This window comes from Nanorana parkeri, unplaced genomic scaffold, assembly GCF_000935625.1.
Source record: "Nanorana parkeri isolate BGI_ZX_2015 unplaced genomic scaffold, ASM93562v1 scaffold80, whole genome shotgun sequence".
Classification (NCBI taxonomy): Eukaryota; Metazoa; Chordata; class Amphibia; order Anura; family Dicroglossidae; genus Nanorana; species Nanorana parkeri.
The window spans coordinates 2,033,618-2,056,450 of NW_017306348.1; the positions used below are offsets into that span (position 1 = coordinate 2,033,618).

The 22,833-nt window shown below is 43.6% G+C and overlaps 1 protein-coding gene across 1 annotated transcript in view; it reads left to right on the forward strand.

Annotated features, from left to right (window-relative positions):
- Positions 1 to 21,073, forward strand: part of SARS2 (seryl-tRNA synthetase 2, mitochondrial) — a 22,564-nt gene extending 1,491 nt beyond the window's left edge. The window contains exons 2-17 of the mRNA XM_018576898.1: positions 4 to 126; positions 1,517 to 1,612; positions 3,059 to 3,088; positions 3,492 to 3,632; positions 5,676 to 5,730; positions 7,161 to 7,224; positions 10,788 to 10,893; positions 12,246 to 12,293; positions 13,834 to 13,942; positions 14,950 to 14,995; positions 15,246 to 15,333; positions 16,508 to 16,620; positions 17,749 to 17,842; positions 18,914 to 19,006; positions 19,912 to 19,977; positions 20,908 to 21,073. Of these exons, the coding sequence (XP_018432400.1) occupies positions 4 to 126; positions 1,517 to 1,612; positions 3,059 to 3,088; positions 3,492 to 3,632; positions 5,676 to 5,730; positions 7,161 to 7,224; positions 10,788 to 10,893; positions 12,246 to 12,293; positions 13,834 to 13,942; positions 14,950 to 14,995; positions 15,246 to 15,333; positions 16,508 to 16,620; positions 17,749 to 17,842; positions 18,914 to 19,006; positions 19,912 to 19,977; positions 20,908 to 21,036 (1,401 nt within the window). The 3' untranslated portion in view covers positions 21,037 to 21,073. The remainder of the gene's footprint in view (positions 1 to 3; positions 127 to 1,516; positions 1,613 to 3,058; positions 3,089 to 3,491; positions 3,633 to 5,675; positions 5,731 to 7,160; positions 7,225 to 10,787; positions 10,894 to 12,245; positions 12,294 to 13,833; positions 13,943 to 14,949; positions 14,996 to 15,245; positions 15,334 to 16,507; positions 16,621 to 17,748; positions 17,843 to 18,913; positions 19,007 to 19,911; positions 19,978 to 20,907) is intronic.
- Positions 21,074 to 22,833: the final 1,760 nt, after the last annotated feature.

A 22,833-nucleotide genomic window follows, 5' to 3' on the forward strand; every position in this document is an offset into this window, starting at 1 on the left:
AAGGAGGGATACAGCGGGCGGCCTGAGCTGGATATGGAGAGGCTGAGCCGGGAGATAGAGGAGGCGGAGAGGGAGTTAAGAGAGCGCAGACCTGGGAGAGCACCGGAGGGAGAACTGCGGGAACTGGTGAGGGAGTCACCTGACTGTCCTCTGACTGACACCTTACTCACTGACACCTGACTGACACTTGACCACATGACTGACTGACACCTGACTAAACTCCAGAAGCTAAATCTTAAGAATACATTCAAGTACCCTAACTATTACCAAAAAAAATTATCTCATTTGTGTATCACTCGGCTATAGATCCTCAAATCATATCTGAATTGGTGCTGACAGGGGCGTCCCAAGGCTGGGTGACACCCGGAGCGGTTACCCGGTGTCATTAGGGTTGCCACCTGTCCGGGATTCACCCGGACAGTCCGGGTTTTGAATGCTCTGTACCGGTTTTAACGGCAGCTGAAACCCGGACAAAAGATGTCAGGCAGACAGGGGCAACCAAAATTAAGATAGTGGCTACTGGCCCCCCACCGAAAATAGTCTCGAATGTGATATTTACATATTAATGGGTGGCACTATTTACATATGAATAAGCTTTGACTCATGTCCCCAAAAAAATTCTGTTCAGGTTTCGCTGTAAGAAAAGGCTGCAACCCTAGGTGTCACCCCCCTGAGACGTCACCACGCATGACCGTCGGCGATTACGTCATCGCGCACGCGCAGCGCTCTTCTGATACCTGCCGGCGGCCATCTTCGTGAGAGAGGAGGGGACAGTCACCCGTCGGGATAAGGTATGCCGCTGGGTCCCCTCCTCTCTCCTGATACTGATGGGCGTTCGGTCCATGAACAAGCTCCCGACTTTTCAGAGGGGGGTGACACCAAAATGACTGTCAGTCATTTTGGTGTCACCCCTCAAATGGTGTCACTTGGGTGCGGGCCGCACCCCCCTTGTGACGCCACTGGGTGCTGACACTTCTGGAGGGTGGCTACTTTTGTTCCCTATGGTCCCTGTGTGTGTTGTAAAGTAGCCACTGCTCCAAGCTCACTCCTGTGATGGACTACAGTCTCAGGTTTAGTTTACTATCACAGGAGCGAGCTTGGAGCAGTGGCTACTTTACAACACACACAGGGACCATCGGGAACAAAAGTAGTCACCCTCCAGAAGGAAGGACAGTGTCAGCACCAATTCAGAGATGATTGGAGGATCTACAGCCGAGTGATACAAAATAAGATACATTTTTGTTAATGGTTAAGGTACATGAATGTATTTAGGATTTAACCCCTGAGTATAGTGTCACTTTAAGGCTTTATTTGTGTATAATCTGATTCACCACAGTAACATCTGTAAGAACGGTCTCGTCATGGCAACTGACCAGATTGTAGCTGTGTTTTTATTCTGGTGTGGGTTGGAAAATGTAATCCTAATTGCTGGTATGTAGTGTGATCAGCTGCGTAGTGTTTTGTGGTATCGGAGGACGGTGATGTAATGGGATCTCCTATTTTGTTGATTTCACAGTTGAGTTCATGGGAGCAGCTGCAGAGGGTGAAGGCGAACATCCACAGCCTGCAAGAGGAGAAGAAACAAATAGCCAATCAGATCAAGAATCTGACAGTGAGTAGTGTTTGTCACATGGGGGGCATTATGTGTATATTGCTTTTTCATCAATCTGCTCTCCGTAGGGTGAAGTATTTGCAGATCGTGTACATCTACGTTGCACTGGCTTCCAATCGGCCAATGGATAACATTCAAAATATTAACAACCACTTACAAAGCCATCCACAACTCTGCCCCCGGCTATACCTCAAACCTACTACTTTACAACACACACAGGGACCATCGGGAACAAAAGTAGTCACCCTCCAGAAGGAAGGACAGTGTCAGCACCAATTCAGAGATGATTGGAGGATCTACAGCCGAGTGATACAAAATAAGATACATTTTTGTTAATGGTTAAGGTACATGAATGTATTTAGGATTTAACCCCTGAGTATAGTGTCACTTTAAGGCTTTATTTGTGTATAATCTGATTCACCACAGTAACATCTGTAAGAACGGTCTCGTCATGGCAACTGACCAGATTGTAGCTGTGTTTTTATTCTGGTGTGGGTTGGAAAATGTAATCCTAATTGCTGGTATGTAGTGTGATCAGCTGCGTAGTGTTTTGTGGTATCGGAGGACGGTGATGTAATGGGATCTCCTATTTTGTTGATTTCACAGTTGAGTTCATGGGAGCAGCTGCAGAGGGTGAAGGCGAACATCCACAGCCTGCAAGAGGAGAAGAAACAAATAGCCAATCAGATCAAGAATCTGACAGTGAGTAGTGTTTGTCACATGGGGGGCATTATGTGTATATTGCTTTTTCATCAATCTGCTCTCCGTAGGGTGAAGTATTTGCAGATCGTGTACATCTACGTTGCACTGGCTTCCAATCGGCCAATGGATAACATTCAAAATATTAACAACCACTTACAAAGCCATCCACAACTCTGCCCCCGGCTATACCTCAAACCTTGTCTCTAAGTATCGCCCTAACTGTCCCCTACGTTCCTCCCAAGACCTCCTGCTCTCTAGCTTCCTTGTCGACTCCTCCCATGCTCGCCTCCAGGACTTCTCTACAGTCTCCCCCATTCTGTGGAACTCTTTACCCCAACCTGTCCGTCTATCTCCCACTCTGACTGCCTTTAGGAGCTCACTTAAGACTTATCCGACCTCAACCTAACCACTCAACCATCACGTTCTCAAACAATTCATCCCCACACAGCTACCTCCTCATGTATCACTGGTCCCTTCCTTTTATATTGTAAGCCCTCAGGGACAGGGCCCTCCTTACCATCTTGTCCTGAATTGTATTGTGATTGTAATGTCTTCCTTATATTGTAAAGCACTGCGCAAACTGTTGGCGCTCTATAAATCCTGTATAATAATATATATATACACACACACACACACACACTTTCCTTTATTTCATATTTTCATTACATAAGGCAAAGAATGTTGTAAACAATTAAATAAACTGTAATCCTTCTTTATATATTTGATTGTTTGTCTCTCTTATAGCTCATACATGATGGTCAGAGTCTGCAATCGGTAAGTTCTGTTATAATCTAGAATTATTTATTATGAGGAAAGTGTTTTGATGAGGGCAAATTTTTGTATGATGGTAAAATCTACTTTCAATGTACCAACAAGAAGAGAGGAGATATGGCACCTAGTGCATCACATGACCATGGATTTAGATAAGTAAAAGTGGCATCATCTTGGTGCCAGCATCTGTCATGTACCCACATTATACCATCCTCAAGAGATGTGTGTGGGATGGCTCTATCAAGTACCTTCCTACTGACCTATATTGGAGCTCTATATGCTTATTAGTCTAGTAGATTGCAGAGAACTGAGATGAAAGTAAATTGAATGAAATTTATGATCATAGCACAGCTGCAGCATTTGGTGGAAATCATTAGCTTGGGTCTTGATGTTCCCTCTATCTTAGCTCCCCAGCTACCAGTCCATGAGGAACCGAGGAAAGGAAATCCGCCAACAGCTTACCACCTTCTACCAGCAGGAGACTGCTCTGGAGGATTCTTTCTACCTACGGGCGCTAAAGATACCAAACAGAACTCATCCCAACACGGTGGGTAGTAGTCCTCCCTAGTTTCTGAATCTCCTCCTCAGGGAAGTGACGATAGTCATGTAAGGAAGTGACCTACAAAATCTCTTGTCACTGTTTTGATGTGACACCCCTTCCCAATACATCCAATATTTCCCTGGATAGAATTAACGTAAGATGTTCTTTAGTGGAAAAGTGTTCCTTTTGATAAGGTGAACCAGTCAAGATGGGTAAACATAAGCCATTGATTTTTTTAGAAGGTGCAAACTTTGTGTTGTCGCCTTTCTTTTTTTCAGTACTTAGCGGCACAATTAGTAGTAACATAAGGGTGCAGATGACTGCTCTGCTATGAAGTCTGCACCTTTAAAAACAAGCTGGCAGAAGCAACTCCAAATTAGTTTTCTGGCCGGTTCCCTGTTGAGATAATCCTGTGGCAAATCTGCAATTTAAATTAAAGTGACATTAAAGTATAATTTTTCCCCTCCCCCCAATGATAGTGTAAGCACTTACCTTAAATGATGTCTCTTAATCCGATCTTCTTCTTCTTTCCTGTCGTTTTAATCTGTCCCTCCAGCGCTGCTGCGGGTCTCCGATCCAGCGCTGACGCCTCTGTCCTTGCCGGCACTTCCTGTCCCATCGTGTCTGCATGCGGGTGCACGCTGTCCATAGACTTACCTTGCGTCTTTCCTCGTCACCCGGCCGAAGATCTGAACTGCGCATGCGCCCGCCCCAAGATGCTTTGCGGCCGCCCGAGATTTTTCAGATTTTCGAACGGGAGCACGCGGAGAAGATTCAAAAGGTTTTTTTTTTTTTAGTTTTTGCATATGTCTACAGCTTGCTAGCAGTAGATATATGCAAAAACACCGGAGGGCTTAATAACCCTTTAAGCATGAGTAGTAAAAAAGAATGAAAAGGTCACTTCTAGTGATATTATTATTTGTTTTTTTATGTCCACATTGGGAAGATTCTTTCCTCTATTTGTCCTGGTTACTATTGTTATTGGCACAGAAAGTGATGAGGAAACCCAAAATGTTACATCTGTCACTAGAATACAAATAGAGTGCACAGCTTCCAATAGGGACTCCTCTTCAGGTGACAGCTGCTCAAGAGCGGATTTACTATTGGTCCGTTAATGGCCTGACTCATTCTATTGGGAGTCTCGGAAGAAGGCAGAGGATCAAGCTCAACTCAAAAAGTAGAATTCAAGAATTATATATAAATTCTCATTATAAATTGCTTCTTTTTTCTATTGGTGCATGCTAACGAGTTAAAAAAATTATTGCTAATGGAGTGATGAATAAACCCACCAGAGCATAACTGAATACCGATATATGAAAATTTTTAAATACTTTAGGGTTCTTCAGGGTGCCCTTAAAAGAGTGTGAAGATGTGTGCTCTTTTTGCTAACACTCCTTTTTGAACTCTCAACAGCAGATGTCTAAGGCCCCGTTCTGTGAACGCACGCCAAAGTGCATTTCACGTGCGGAAATGCGGCTAAGGGCACATGTGGTGCCATTCATTTCTAATGGCACCCCAAACGTAGCCAGCAAGATACGCGTTTTTGCGCCTCATTTGCACAAGTTTACGCGTGTGAAAGCAAACAACACGGAATATGTGTTGCACAAAATACTACATGAGCTTTTTTGTTGTGCATATATGAACCCATTGAAATGAATGTGGTAACGTGGCAAACGTGCACTAACGTACGCAAAGATGGCACACGTTCCTGCCACGTGCAGGTGTGAATGGGGCCTAAAGACTTTGGTCTACTTATGTACAGAGGTGTTTGCAGGATGCGGTAGATCATAGTGCAGAGGCACACTTTGGCAGACCAGAGATGAAGACGGTTATGTTTTTGGTCCAGCTATATGCAGAGCTGCGCTGTCTCTCCCTGTATTCTTCATGAACCTTTGTGAGTCCACTGGGGCCTTCAGATGATAAAGGAGAGCAGGCTTGAAGATCACGGATCCTCACACCCACATAAGGGCAGCCTTGGTAATAGTCCTAATTTGCAGTATTTTAGTCATCACAATGTCTAATGCAGCTTATTTCTTATTCCCATTACAGCCGGTAGGAGACGAGAGCAATGCTCGAGAACTTCAAGTAGTTGGGGTGAAGCCTGGTAAGTGCTTGTGTGTTGTGAAGGATACAATGTGACTGTTCTTATTCCTTCAACTCTTGTTTAATCTACACTTAAAGGAGAACTATGAGGTGAGTGAAAATCACTCAGCCTCATAGTTCGAGCCGACGTGTGACAATGAAACTGTCACAGGTCGGCTCAATAGATCGGGAAGTAAGTGAACACATGCCGTTTCTCGATCCTGTTACTGCAGAGAGTCGTGACTGTCACTCACTGCTCCCTGCAGGGATTCCCCCTTCCCCGCTCTGATCCTCTAGCGCTGACTGGTGTAACGGATGGGGGAGGGGGCGGGTACAGCTGGCTCTGCCTCTAGATAGACCGAGCCAGCTGTCAATCACGCAGCTGGGTGGATCTCCGCACGGGCGTGTACACACCATGTTAACGCAGTGTGAATAAGGCCTTTAAGGAGAGCTAGGGGGCAAAAACATTTTCCCCCTAGTTCTCCTCAGGGTCACGGGAGGACATATACTGTGTCCCAAAACTCAGCCCGCTATATTCTAAAAGCACCGCAGCCGGGACGGATACCGACAATACTGTCGAGATCCACCCCACTCGCTGATTGATAGCGGGCTCTGCCTATCTAGATGCAGAGCCAGCTGTGCCCGCCCCCTCCCCCGTCCGTTCCTCCAGTCAGCGCTGGAGGATCGCAGAGGGGAGGGGGAATCCCTGCAGGGAGCTGTGAGTGACAGTCACCGCTCTCTGCAGGGAGATAATCGGGAAGTGAGCGAGTGACGGTATGTGTTCGCACACTTCCCGATCAATAGAGCCGAAAAGGCTCCTTGGGGGCCTTGGATGTATTATGAGCTTAAGGCTGGAGCCCCTTTCCTCATACTATAAAAAATGTCCCATATCACTAGGATCAGTATTGGTTGCGGTCTACCCTTGCCCATTGCCCATTGCCCAACGATCCTCCTCATCCCTTGACACTCAGTTTGTCCCAGTTTTGTCCCTTTATCACTACGATCTTACATGGTGTACCCCAAAATTAGTTCATATCGATCTGATAATATTGGTGAAGCATTAGATGTTTATCTTATTTTACCTCTTCTATCTTTACCCTTCTGGTTTATCGACAACTGATCATAAGTTGTTGCAATGTTTGCTATGCAGATAACGGATGCTCTCACAGTTGTTTTTTACTGACATAGCCGTTATCTATACATGTCATAGAATGTATTAAGCATATGCCAATCTGTTACGATGGTTTTACATGTGTATCTGCTGCGAATGTTTGAAAAATGTCAATAATCGCATGCAAAAAAAAAATAGAGCCGAAGTGTGACAGTTTCAATGTCACGGGTCGGCTCTAACTATGACGCCGTAGTTCTTTAATACGAGGGGCAGTATGTATTATTGTCCTGTTCTGCACTGTGTCACTATTCTTATGTTCTCTCATATCCATTGTTTTTTAGAATTTGATTTTAAAGTTCAAGGCCACCTGGAGATAGGAGAGGACCTGGATATTGTCAGACAGAGGTAAAAAAGCCGACACTGATCCGAGACTTGAGTCAAATCTGTAAATATATGAAGGCTAAAGCTGAAAACAAGGCATACACAGCAAAAACATCTTTTAGTCCATTTGAGATTACATTTAAAAAATCATGACATTTATTTTATTTGCAGCCTCTAAGTACCTGAATTTGCTTTTCTATCTGCAGCCTGCGATCCCTTATGCAGACTCTCAGACAGCGCAAGGAAGAGTCTGCACTCTTAGCTAGTCGGGTTCTGCTGTAGGTGGAGAGATCAGTGTGCCTTTGGTTCTCCTTCTCTGTGCAATCAACAGCCTGTGGATGTGTTTTGAGCAATGGTTTGACCAAGCTGTACTGATGATGCAGTAGAGGTCAACGATCTGCCTGTGCCGCCTGCTGGAATACATAATTTCCTGCATCAAGTTATAAAAACAGTTTCCATATAATAGATTTCAAGTGTGTCAATTGAGCTGCTTGCTTGGACTTCAGCTTTATAGAGACCCCATCGCTTTGTCCATTCTCTTGAAAACTGAGCATCCCACCCATTGATAGTTGCCTTTGCTTGGCTACCTGGTTCTCTGTTTGTTTGTCAGAGCTATGGTCTAAACCAGGGGTAGGCAGACTTCAGCCCTACAGCTGTGAGAACACTAGAAGTCCAATGAGGCATTGTAAGACTGACTTCCAGAGGCAGAGCCATGATGCAGCTGGAGGGCTGAAGTTTTGCCTATTCCTGATCTATGCCTTGTATAAGCTCTGTGTTGGAAAGGGTTATTATTAGGGATGCACTGATACTGGTATTGGTTCCGATACTGAGTATATGGGCGAGTACTCTGAGATATCGGCAGTGCCACGAGGGAGCATGGAGCCGGCTTCCCGGACAATCAAGAAGCCAGGTGGCGTGTCATGACCTGATTCCCGGCTTCTTGATGGCTAGGAAGCTGGCTTCACTTGTGGCTAGGCAGCCTGGCTTTCTGACCAATCGGGAAGCCGGCCGGCACGTCATGACCCGCCTCCCAGCTTCCTGATTGCCTAGGAAGCCGGCTCAATGCTGCCTAGTGACACTGCAAGGCAGCTTGGCTTCTTGACCAATCTGATTGGTCAGGAAGCCAGGCTGCCTTGCAGTGTCGCGAGGGAGCGTGAAGCCAGTGTTCTTTCGATAGGCAATCAGGAAGCCAGGCATACCTCGGGATGCTGGTATTGGTATTTGGTATCGGGGAGTACGTTAAAAAAAACTGATTGGTACTCGATACAAAAAAACGGTATTGGTGTATCCCTAGTTATTAACCAAAGATGGTTGGGGGTGGTAGTCCATTAAAACCCAACTCAGGAATCCTGCCTTCCTATATACGGTTGTACTTTTACCCATACACAAATACCTCACATATTTGTACTATTTCCCAGCTATACTTGGATGCCTGGAGGATGGTGCATGCAGCAGTTATTTCTTCCAATTTTCTGGGATTACATCTCCCATGATTCCTGGCCTCTGTTCATGCTATTAATGCAGTAATAACATTGTAATGATTCCACCCACAATACACATCACAGTGACATGATAATGTCATCATAACCGCTCTGACAGGGCCGGTCCACGTGCAGGTAACGAGCAGAAAATAAGGATGAAAACACATGAATTGGTTTTGTAGGAGGAACATTTTTGCTATCACACAGGCTTCATTGAGATTTTTGCTCAGTCGGGCTTTAAGAGAACCTGTCACTTTGACCTAAATGGGGAAAGTGACAGTCTCTTTAAGGGACTGTATGACAAACACGTGTACAATGACTCCGTGTCTGACTTGTATACGAGACATCTGGATGTAGCAAATATCTCATTAGGCAATGGTGGCCTAGGGCAATTTCCATACTGAAATCGTCTGCTAATTCAATCAGCCTCAATCTCTCAGAACAAGAGTGGGATGCATCTGTCAGAATACAATAGACTGCAGTCTCTGAGCTCTTTGTGTCTTTATGGTGTAATCCTATTTGTTGGTCTCTGTACATTGTATGTGTACAGTAATAATTCTGTGCAGAATACAGGACATAATGAGGAGAAAATGAGCTGCAGGTGGAAAAGTAAAGTAGATGGGAGGGAGGAATGTGGGCGAAGAGTTATATTGTGACAGCAGGTGCGTATGACGGAAACTTTGTAGCACTCAGCAGTCCCCATTCCAGGTCTGGGCGAATAGAACAGTCACTCCTAGAAAGTTTCCGAATATTGTGGCAGCGCATGGAATAGTTGCAACTCTAATGCTATAGATTTTGTCATTTGTTTTAGATAACATCTTATTTACAGTTTCATTTGGTTTGTTCAGGGACAAGTCTACTGTAAAGTGTTAGTAGTGCCACTTCTTGCTGTGCTGGTTTTACAGATCATTTCTCCTGCTATTTTCCCACGTATTTATGATGCCGCATGACGCCACGTATATTTATGATGCCGCGGTCTACATGCCAGTGAATTGGAAAAACAGTCTAGGACCGTGTTTCTCAGCCTTTTCTTCAGTCAGGGCACCCTTTAAAGGAGAACTATGAGGTGAGTGATTTTCACTCATCCTCATAGTTCGAGCCAACGTTTGACAATTAAACCGTCTTACGTCGGCTCAATAGATCGGGAAGTGAGCGAACACATATCGTCGATCGCTCACTTCTCGATCTATCCCTGCAGAGAGCCGTGACTGTCTCTCACGGCTCCCTGCAGGGATTCCCCCCTCCAGCACTGAGTGGAGGAACGGACAGGGGAGGGGGGCGGTACAGCTGGCTCTGCCTCTAGATAGGCAGAGCCAGCTGTCACTCACACAGCTGGGTGGATCTCGACAGTAATGTCGGGATCCATCCCGGCTTCGGCGGTCTCGGTATACCGCGATCTGTAGCTCGCGATACACTGAGCTTTGTGTCACGGGGGGACGCTAGTTTATGTCCTCCCGTGACCTTAAGAGAACTATGGGGAAAAACACTTACCCCATAGTTTTCCTTTAAAAGTATGCAGAATCTCGAGGTACTCCAGTCTAAAATGTAAAAAACACAAATGTAATAATATAAAATACGACGTGTGGTCCCTACAAAATTCATATCATACCCTTATTGGAGATTTGGTATAGATTTTAAAGGGACACTCCGCACGGAAACAAAAAAGGTGGGCGCCCCCTTCATATCAGAGTCCTCAGTCCCTTTTTCAAAATCAAGTCTTCAGTCCCTCTTTTGCATCCGCGCCCTCGCTCCCTCTTTGGCATCCACATAATGATCATCTGCCAGTTAAGTGACAGTATCCTCGCCTCTATGAGAATGTTAAAGGGAATATGTATTCTGTAGCTATGTGTGTAAATGGGATCAACTTGATGTAAATAATATCAGTTTGTAATAGCGTTTTGAAAAAGTTGTTTCTATACATAGTTTGTCATTATATTCTGTATGTACATGGGACCGGCCATATTTGTTCATTTTATGCTTTGACCAGAAGCTCCAATTTAGAAAAAGTCAGCAGGACGCCAAATTTTGAGCAGTGTGTGGCCAGCTTATCCCTACCACTGCAGTTTATGGATAGATTGTTATTTATATGTTGTTTATTTTTTACAGGCGCCTTTCGCATGTTTCGGGTCACCGATCCTATTATCTCAGAGGAGCTGGCACAATGTTACAGCATGCTCTTGTGAACTTTACAATCAATAAACTTGTAAAAAAGGTAAAAGGAATCACTGATCATTCTTATACACATGAGTGCCCACAGCAAGCTGGTTTGCTCACCAGGGCTTGGTTTTGGTACCATCAATTGATAGTTTGGATTTTCACTTTCTTGTAAATTGAGAAAGCATGGCCAAATGTATGTCCAAAAAATGTTGTTCGTATGTGACCACTACGTCTTCACTACTGCAGTGTAATAGCTTGCACTGCATTGCATTAGACTGCATTAGCACGGGTTTTTGACGCGTTGTGCTGAAAGAAAGTAGAGCTTGCTTTTCAGTGCAACATTTTGCAGTGCAGCAGTGTGAACTGTCCCATTCACACCCATTCATTTTTCACTGCCCTTGCGTTACCATCCATTGAAAAACAGACAGTAACGCAACTGATCCGGAGTGAATGGGACCTAAATGAGTAAATAATAAATGCTTCTGTTCTTTTAGATATTAAAGTTTTTATTTCCAGGCAAGCCGACAAGCACCAAGTTAAAAATGCGTGTGTGTGTGACGTGTTTTGCCTGCTGAATTCTAGTAATTATTGTCTGCCAGTCTAGTGACTTAAGCTTCCATAATAAACCAGAGTACCCAGGTCAGTGACCTGACTTTTCTCAAGAGAAGTGTACAACTTGGTCACAGGCTCATCCCATTCCTGCTGACTGGGACAATAAAGGAGCCCCGTTATAACGAGGTCATTCTCTGCTCTTCTCTCAGTAAGTATGTTTCCTTAGATTGACAGCACTGTGTGCCTGGTTGGCTCCTAACTGTCAGTACCAGCAATTCCTGTTGCAGGCTAACACTAAGCCACAGCCTCAGAAGAAGTAGCAGCAGAATTGTCAGCCAGCCATGTCTGCACCTATCCGTTAGGAAGCCCAACAGGCAACTGAAGGGGCTCACATAGCAGAGCAAATTTCAAAACAATTTGCTTAAAAAAACTGTATCCAGTGAGGCAGGATGGCAAACATAATGAAAAATATATTTAGTGTTTACATTATTATAATACAGGATCTATATAGCGCCAACAGTTTGCACAGCGCCTGACGATATATGGGAAGACATTACTGTTACAATAAAAATGAATACAAGATGGTAAGGAGAGTTCTGCTCATGAGAGCTTACATAGACTTTCACTGAAATCAGTTGTAGACATCAAAAGGCATTTGGATGTGCAAACACATGATCTCGGTGTCTTTTGGGGTATGCCTTTCCCTACAGGTCTATATACATTTATTACATGCATACAGGGTTTGGCAATGTGTATTTGTTTATTTTGAGAGCCGGAAGAACCACTGCCACACATCTTATAAGGTGAAAATGGCAGTAGCTATCACTGAATTTCTCTCTCTCTTATCCCCTGCAGGGTTTTATCCCGATGTCTGTTCCTGACATGTTCAGAGGAGCTGTGTTTGTAAGTTCTGTCTCTTTTTTATTGCTTTCCTGATAAAGATGTAGATGACTAGTACTTACCACACACAATACAATCTGACTCTGCAATCTCCTTTAGATCTACTAAACAACTATGTAGTGTAAGCTTCTTCCTAAGCAGATAAAGATTGATTGAATAGTTCAGGTAGGTTCTCATATCACATAGGTTTGGTAAACCTAGTTGATTGTGCCGTAAGATTTTAATGTGTGCAGTGAGCTTTAGGCTGGTCACATAGTGCCTTGGCAGCTGGCACTGCATATAGAAGCCAATCATATACAGTTAATTTAGGGCCCATTCACACTGTGACCTGTGTTGTCCTGTACAAGAACACCAGTCACCCCTGAGGCACACAAAAAATGTGTCCTGTTCACACTGCATGGCTGACTTTAGGTGGGTTGCAGTGTGTTGCAGGAAAATACAGACATGCGGCATTTTTCCGCAATGCACCAGGGCTCACCTGAAGTCACTGTCATCGCAAAGCAACTCGGCAGCTGTGCATCAACTTTAATGAAGTGTCATTTTGTGACACCTGAATAAAGTAAAAATTGTGTAAGCAGTGTGATACACTGACACAGCGCAAAGCACCCCCCCACTAGGAAGCTAGTATAAACAGGCCCTTACTGTTCTTTGCAGCATTCATCAGAGACTGCTGTGCCTATTGAGAAGAAGGCAGATTGTCCATCATTGGGGTTGAGTGTAGGATAGCTCTCTGGGTAGTGTAATCATTCAGAAACAATTATATACCCTAATATAATGCTAGTTTAAAGGGAACCTTGTTTCCATTAATGTAAAGTCCATGAACCCATCGCATTCAAAACCGCTATTCCAAAGTAATAAAGGTGGGTGCTACAGCTGTCGACGGCTGGCTCCGTGATATTTAGCTAGTAGAATATATAGAGACACCGGGACTCTTAATAGTGAATCAAATACGTCTGTTTATTGATGTACGAGCATGATGCGTGATGCTCTCAATGCAACATTTCGGGGTCTCACAGGATCCCCTTCAGCAGCATAGCGTGATGCACTCAATGCGATGTTTCAGAGTCTCACAGGATCCCCTTTGCGATTCCGAAATTTTGGGATCCTGTGAGACCCCGAAACGTTGCATTGAATGCATCACGCTATTCTGCTCGTATGTCAATAAACAGACGTATTTGATTCACTATTTGGAGCGCCGGTGTTTCTATATATTCTACTTGTTTCCATTAATAACCCCTTTTAGAAAATGCTACTGGTCTATTTTGCTGATGCTTCGTCATCACTCATAAGCAAGTCACTAACCTAAGACAAGTATGCTGGTTGAAGTTTCTGACTTCATTTGATGAGTACTTGTTACAAGTATCTGACTTCCCATGTTGTAAAGCTGGTGGATCAACATTACAGTCAGAGAAGTAGCAGTTTTACAAAGGGATTAGGAAATGGGTGTTATAGGTCTTACCACATAACAGTACACTGACATGTTACCTGCCCTTTCCTGTGTTCTCTCCCATCTTCCTGACATCTGTTGTGCTGTGTGTCCCAGGAAGGTTGCGGCATGCAGCCCGGTGCCCACAGCTCCCAAGTATACAGCCTGGACCCATCCTCACACCCTGATCTACACCTGACTGGCACCTCAGAAGTTGGTATTGCAGGTAACGTTACACTCTCACTTCTCCTACATCTTCTTGTATTACCTTTTTTTTTTTGTCTGTTGAATAGTTTAGGCACATGCTTTTATCACCATGTTGTGGTTTGTATCCGTATGAGCATCATTGCATCCTACTAGAGCGGCTTGGATCTTGCACAGAATTCAAATTGAATGATTCTGTTACCCTGCAAAAGTTTGCTTTCTTGTTTTCTGAGCCATTCACCTGGAATAAGTGCAGATCGGAGTTCTTACATCACTGGCTGCATACTTTTTTTTTTTTTTTCTAGGTCATTGACTCGAAGTCCTAAATTCAGAGAAAGCCAGTCAGTTGGCATTTCTAGAAGGAAAGGTCAGCAATGGAAACCAAAATGTTTTTTCTCAGCACTGGTTTCCTTTAATTAGTTAGCCTATTGAGTGGCATTTGTGATATACAGGCCATTCCGTAAACTGGGTTATATTTTACTTTGTGTGCTGTGTTATATGTAATACACACTCATCCTTACTCTTTATGATGTAATATAAGCTAGACACAGTCTGCTCCACTCTGTATGCTGTGCTATACATTATACTCCCATTCCTCTGCTCTGACTGGTGTGCTATTCGCCACACACATACTGTTCCACTCTGTACTATACCTTATACACACACTGCTCCACTCTGTATGGTGTACTTTAGTGTATAAATGCACTTTCTCCACTCTGTATGCTGTGATATACATGCTATGCACACACTTAGGTCCAGTCTGTTTGCTGTGATATACAGTAAGATATACATACACTTTGTACACTATGCTGTACCCTATACACACACTGCTCCACTCTGCATTCTATGTTATAATGGAAACACATACTGCTCCATTGTTGCTGTGCTATACCCTATACACCCACTGCTGTACTCTCTATGCTGTGCTTTACCTTGTATGTACACATGCACTGCTCCACTCTGTGACCTGATCAGAGAGTAAAATTAGTGTTAGTGATTTTGCGGCATGCTCTTTTTTTTATACAACAGGTTACTTTATGGATCATGCAGTACAGCTCTCAGATCTTCCAGTAAGGTGAGTTGTGTATATTGTATGATATTTTTTGCCTTCTGCTCCTGTTTTACACCATTTTACAACTACGCAGCCCCTTTGCCTTCACTGCTTTTTATTTGGGAATATATTAGTGGTTCAAGTAGACCCGCAATGTAACTAACTCCATTTTTATATGGTAGCACCAGTTTTACTTATATGCTTATTCTTTTCTATGTGTCACTTTATCCTGGTCTCCAGTAGCTGTAGTAATATGTTTATATTTCCTTTTCAGAACCGTCTGCTGCAGCACATGTTACAGAGCGGAGACAGACACAGGCCGAGAAACGTGGGGTCTCTACCGAGTTCACCATTTTACCAAGGTCTGTCTCCTTATCTTCTCTTAATTCAAACCTGTAGAGTTGTGGCAGCTGCCATTGCTGACCTCTCCTTCTGAGAATCCTAGTTGGCTGGCTCTCATTCTGACTCAAAGTTTTACAGGTAGTTTCTATGTTGTAGACACAGACCAAGTATGCAGATCGGGAATTCAGACGTGACTCTGACTTTCTTCTCTGCATGCTTATTCCAGGTCCGTGCCTAAGAAAAGCTATAAAGTCAGAGAAAGCCAGACAGCTAGCTTTCTTGGGAGGACAGCAGTGGGTGTGTTGAAAAGTAGTCACCGCTCCAAGCTCACTCCTGTGATGGACTACAATCTCACATTTAGTTTACTAATGATTATAGTCAACCACGGAGTGAGCTCGGAGGGGTGCCTACTTTACAACACACACAGGGACCATGGGGAACAAAAGTAGCCACCCTCCAGAAGGAAGGACAGTGTCAGCACCAATTCAGAGATGATTTAAGGATCTGAGTTTAGCGTCCTTTTAATACATACAAACAGAAGGAATCTTTAAATAAGTCTTGTGGATTTGGTGGATGTTTATTAAATCAGAAAGGTACAAGCAACACCTCTAGTGCTTGCACCTAAGGTCTAAGTTCATTTCAGCTCAGCATTGACCAAATTCAAATACCGCCCAATCAGAAAGGATTCACCTTCCATTAAAATTGAGCTCAGCTGAAGACAATATACCTCTTGGGGAACCAGTTTTACATCTATTAGCACCTTTTAAGGTGGCTATACACTTTACAACCATCACAAGACCTTAGTCTTGCGATGGTTGTAAAGCAATTAAAAACGTACGATCTTCCCATCTTGGACAGGCAGATCGTACTTGCGATCATCGCAATGACCGCAATGCTGAATGGGCAGTGTGCGCATGTGCACACTGGCCCGTTCGGCATTTGTCTCCCGAGCATTATTCAAACCAGCCGAAAATCGTAAGATTTTTGGCCGGTTTTCTAGCATGCTCCTTAGTAAAAACGGTCGCACGTCTTCATTCACACTGCACAATTCTCGTACGATCGCGGGATTTCCCGCGATTCTCGTACAAGAATCGTGCAGTGTATGGGCACCTTTACACAGATGTAGCTAAAGTCTCAGAGATGTCTTCAATGCTTTGCTTGTAGTCATTTCATTTTTGTTCTCCTCCCCCTCAGGTAGAGATGTTTGGGGTCACAGCTGCTGACAGCGGGACTGAAAGTCAGGAGTTGCTTGATGAATTCCTGCAGCTGCAGAAGGAGTTATTTTCGGAGCTTGGTTTACACTTTAAGTGAGTGTCGCATTCATCTTTAAGTTGTGTTGCTGAACTTTAAATCTGCATGTGTTAAGGTAGAGCTGCTGTGGCCTAGTTTTAAGGTCTATAAAACATAAAAGAAAACCTCCTGTACAGTTAAAGCAGACATCTACTAAATAGCTCCTTCATGTACCATGAGGTCATAAATGCTTTTTCACTACGTACCGTGATGTCCGAGACTGCACTCGAAGCCTGCTATATCAATTAAGCTGCCCATCACTGTTATAGAGGGCCCAATGGTGAGATTTTTCCACAGTAATGCATTTCCTCCCTCCACTTCTAAAGCCATAAGGCCGGTGTCGCTTTCTCAGGGGTGGCCGTCTGCTTGTTAAGAATCCATTAGGCAAGGACGGCACCATTATATGGTTTGCAGTGGCCACGGCAGAGCGGAGCTATGCATTCTGCTGGAGGCGCCTTCTGCTGAAGTCACTGAATCATAGATGTAACTCACATGTGATTAAACGTGTCATACAGAACACAAAACCAAAATACATTTTATGGGGTTGGCCTTAAACACTATACTTGTGGGAAAGACTGTAACTTGCAAGTCAGTGCCGACCCTCTCTAACAAAGTTTCTATTGCATGATACGAACTCAGCCGCCTTTCCTATTTTTGACCTGCCCAACAATAACATTCTTGGAAAGGGGAGATGTGGCCATATATAAGAATAAAATGTATATTTTCTTGCCGGTAACAGTCTTGAAGTAGCATGAAATATGCTTCTTTCTCATAATCCACAGAAAAAGGTGTATCCTTTGTAACGTTGGAATGGGTTTTACCAAATTTTGTTCAGTAGATCTCTGCAGTTTTCTGTCTTACTGGTCATTCCTAAGTACTGTATGTTTGAGTGTTTGATTCCTTTCACCTTTGATTCCTTTGGTCTTGCAAGGTTTTTCCTTTACACTTATTTTAAAGCAAACCTTACCTGAAAGAAAAATTGAGGCTGTCGTTATTAAAGAGCAAGTTCATGTTATTTTACACAAACCTCATATCCCCTGAAACGTGTAGCATAGCCAATAAGACTTGAATGAAATGTTACACCTGCAGTTCGGACTTTAACTCTTTATTTACCATTACAGCATTTATTATGTTTTGCCTTTCAGGGTTTTGGAGATGCCAACTCATGAACTGGGGCTACCTGCCTATAGGAAGTATGACATAGAGGCGTGGATGCCAGGAAGAGGGAAATATGGAGAGGTAACTAGGAATGCTACCTCCTAAACAACATGGCCCTGTGCTTATCCCAAGGAGTCACTGGCATTAAGATTTTGTTTAAGAAGCAAATTTTTCCCATGGTGTAATACACATGTGTCAAACTCAAGGCCCAGGGGCCGAATCCGGCCCACCAGGCCATTTCCTAGACTTCTACTTTCAGATCTAGGTATTAAGTTATTACTAAAACCAGTGATCATCGAATGCAGAGGCAACTATGATAAAGATTAGATACATTTATATAGTCTTACAGATACCTTTGAGGGCAACCATGATGTTGATGCGGCCCATGATTAAATTGAGTTTGACACCCCTGGTGTAATACTTGATTAGCTCCAGCTGAGGGCACCAGAGCAAAACTTTAAGGCCTTGTTCACACCAAGCGCGGAGCAGATCCAGACCAGAGCAGGTGCAGACCAGATCAAAACTGCGTCCAATGTATTCCTATGGTATTTTGACCTCCAGTTCACATCGCAGCGTGCGGATCCAGACCAGATCCAGAGCAGGAGAAAAAACTGCGGCAAGCCCTATTTTACCTGCTCTGGAACGCATCAAAAACGCATGCAAGTGCCTGAAAGCCCATGTTAAACTTACATTTTTTTTAACCAAAACCGGCCCACAACGCATCAAAAATGCGGCAAAAACGTGGAACAACCCACTGCACTGTGTGTGCAGAAACCTGACCGGATCTGCTCTGCATTTGGTGTGAACAAGGCCTAAGTGCTTTTAATTTTTTTTAATTTTTTTTTAAACCTAAGTCATGCTACAGTGGAAATGTTCAATTTCAAAGAGAAGAGCCAGAGCTGGGTTGAAAAATGGTGTCTTCTCTATTTGCGGCCTGGTAGCTGTATATATCGCACACGTTGGCAGTGGGTTAGACAGCACAATAAAATTGGGCTTAGTTTAGGGCAGGTGTCAGAAGGTAGAGTGACACTCCCAGAGGGATAATCTTCTGAACAGGATAGAGAACGGACTGTGCAGTAAGGAAGCAACCTTCACAGCTGCTTGAAAACCATGTTCTTTTCCTTATTGAGATCTCTTTCTGTGACCTTTTAGATTTCCAGTTGTTCAAACTGCACCGATTATCAGAGCCGACGACTGAACATCATGTACCAGGGGCCCGATGGCAATCTCCGTCATGCGCATACAGTAAGTAAGCTGTGTAACTTCTTTTGGTTTTAAGCTGAGCTTGCATGAGGCAAAATAGTAAGCCCAAAAAAGGTTTACAGCTGAACTCTGGGCACATAAAACATTCATTAAATATATTCCTCAATAACCACAGAGGATATCCATCTGCTTAGTGTGCACCAAATGCTTTGCAAACCCAGATAATACCACCAAGTAGCGGTGACATCTTCACTGTGCTGTATATAGCCTGTGCAGAGAGCAGAGCCGTGGTAGGGACCCAACAGGCCCCTCCCACTACAGAAAACTACAGGAGGCGGGCGGAGACAAGACCAGTATCCCTGCACAAGGAGAAAGAGCAGCAGTGACTGGTCTCTATTACAGGAAGCTCCTGCACAGAGGTAACGTTTCAAATTGGATTATTGCACAGTTCTGGATGAAATATACAAAGTTGGTAAAGATTCAAGGAAAAATACATATGGCTCTTGTATTTAGACAATGTTTGCTCATGCCGGAGTTGAGCTTTACAGAGCAGTTCCAGGCAACAAATGAAATCAACCAGTGAACAGGTAATGCTCTCCAGTACACTCCACTACTGTGCTAAATTCAACCATCGAGAGCCTGCACCATGTGTGTCTGCACCTCTCCTGCTTTATAAAAAAATAGACAAAAAGGGGTTTCCAGATGACCACCAGAAAGGACTGGGTGGACTACAGTTGTATCTGGATGTAAAACTGCAGTCCTGATGTGTTGCCAGTGTACATTTTCAGCCTTTCATTTTCTGGAATGGCCAGTTTACAGGAATGTCTAAGCTGGTGATATCAGGCCCTGGGTAGCTGACACGTTATCATTATTACTGACATTTTTGTTGAATGGCATTTGTATTTATTTATTTTGCGGAAAGTCTAATCTTGTCTCCTTTCTGGTAGATTAATGGAACAGCCTGCGCAGTCCCGCGACTCATCATTGCCCTTCTGGAGTCAAACCAGTTAAAGGTGAATGTGCAAACTCTATATTGCGCCACTTGTTTTATTTCCTTGCTTAAGTCATCACACCCCATTTAGTGTCTTTGCCCCTTTCAGGGGATTTCACACTCAAGTGAAATAGCACATGTTGTCCTGCTTGCTTGTAGAGGCATTTCAAATGCCAAGCAGGAATTGTTCAGTTGTTGCCAAGTGAGAAATACAAGTACGGGGGAGTATATATGAGTGGTGGATAAGTTGCTTATAGTGGCCAAGAAAATATATGGTTGCTTTGGGCAATAGCTCCATTTTTTTCTCTGGTGTTTAAATACCAATCCTAAGGAATTCAAAGTCTATGCAAACCTTCTGTTGGTCCCATGGTACTGAAAGGTGGCCATAGACCAGGGGTAGGCAGCCTTGGCAATCCAGTTGTTGCAGGAAGTCCCATGAGGCATTGCAAGACTCTGACAGCCACACGTATGACTCTCGTGGAGTGACAAGGCTGCCCACCCTTGCCATAGACTGTACTATACAAAGTGACTGTCAAGAGACTGCACCATATTGTGAAGCTGTTGGAGAACTTTGTGCGGAAGGACCATCCTTTATACTGAGAGACTGCAAGATGGCTCCATGTAGATATGTTACCAGACTGTCTCATGTAGAGAGTACCAAAGATGTGATTTAAAATGAGTAAATATTAGCAAACATCCTGATATTAACCATTTCCATTACACACAGAGACTTTTTATCATAAAATCTGAATATTTTTAGCATTACATGGATAGATTTTTCCCTTGATTGTAATTAACATGCATATGATCAGCGGTATGGCTACAAGTCAATGATCAGTACACAGCATAAGCAAGCAAATACAATACGTATGAGCACAGGGGACACGACTACAAAATTCTTCTTTTTTTTCTGTTTTGGGAAGATGCTCTGACACTGTGCTTCTTGTTTTAGGATGGCAGAGTGCGGGTTCCTGAGGTCTTACAGCCTTACATGGGCACAGACATTATAGAAAAGCCGCCTTACACTCCACAGAAATACATCGGACCAAACCAGAAGAAGTCTGAGAGCAAGATGACGTGACATTGTGACCAGAAGGGACAAGGAGAACCTATCATTGTTGGGGTATGCAGAAAAGTGATTGGGTTGTCTGTAGCCACCAATCATGAGCTTTGTCATTCAAAGCTACAATATCAAAATGACAGCTGGGATTTGATCTGGGTGTAAAGGGTCGCATGGACAAACTTAAAGTGACACTAAACTAAGGAGTGAACCCATAAAAATAATTCAAGTACTTTAACTAATAACAGAAATGTATCTTATTTGTGTATCACTCGGCTGTGGATCCTCCAATCATCTCTGAATCGGTGCTGACACTGTCCTTCCTTCTGGAGGGTGGCTACTTTTGTTCCCCATGGTCCCTGTGAGTTTTGTAAAGTAGTCACCACTCCAAGCTCACTCCTGCGATGGACTACAATCTCAGTACAAATTTGCAAACTAAACATGACCTTGTAGTCCATCACAGGAAGCAAGCTTGGAGCGGTGACTACAACACATACAGGGACCATGGGGAACAAACATCCAGAAGGAAGGACAGTGTCGGCACCAATTCAGAGATGATTTGAGGATCTACAGATGAGTGATACACAAATAAGATACATTTCTGTTATAGTTTAGGTACTTGAATGTATTTTTAAGATATAACTCCGGAGTTCAGTGTCACTTTCTTGATGACTTTTGAGCATCTTCAGAACAGAGCTGTTACTATTTCTATGATATACATTGTAAATAAACAATTTGCTGATAGTATGCACCTTCGTCATGTCATGTGCTGTTTTAAACATCGGTTCTAGGCAACATCTGAAACTAGGTTGCTGATAATGCTACCTAGCACACACTGCAACTCGGCCAAAGGCAGAAACGTTCACTCTACTCTGAGCTCTATATAATCGTGCAGCAAGAATCCAGACAGGTCTTCAAATAATGTCGGTGGATTCTTCTGTGCTGTGCAGCTCCCTTTCTTTTTGTTGATCAGAATTAGACATCAAAAGCGGGTTTTAATCTTGCAGTCGGCCATGAGGAACCTTCTTCTTCTTTTTTTTTTTTTTTTTTTTTTTTTTTTTTTTTTTTTTTAGCAAAGACACTGTAATATATCAAGAAAGAAGAAACAAAGGGCACCGGTCTCAAGAAATACAATCAATTTACTAGGTTTAAGTGTGGCCCAGGGAGGTCATTTCAAACTGCTGAAGAGGAGCATGCTCACCGTGGTGAGCAGCGGGGCTTGTGACTGGAGTTGTCAGTCACATGACTGAAGACTCCAGTCATGTGAGGCACCTAATGATCATCAGGTGCCCTCAATGGTGGAGGAGAGTAGGACCCGCTGAATATTTGTGCTGTGGGAGAGGGAGGTAGTTCTCACTCCCAGGTCTAGGAAATGCATTTTGGGAGAGGAGCACAGATTAACCTTTTGTTTTTGTTTAGATGAACCTTTGTATTAACTTCAGTGCAATCGTTTATACAGTGTCTGTATACACACTAAATTGCCAAAAATATACCCCTCCAAATCAGGTGTTCTGTGAAATTTCCTTGCTACTAAATATTCCACGGTCAACTGTTAGTGGCATTAGAACAAAGTGGAAGCAACTGGGAACAACAGCAATTCAGGGCATGTAAAATGACAGAGCGGGGTCAGCTCATGCTGAGGCGCACAGTACGCAGAAGTCGCCAACTGTCTGCAGAGTCAATAGCTACAGACCTCCAAACTTCATGTGGCCTTCAGATTGGTACAACAACAGTGCGAGGTGTGTGTGTCAAGCCCTGCAGTAAGGAGTCTGCCGTCAGGGTGTCTTCTGCTATGAAAATAGGTCAGCTGCAGGGGAT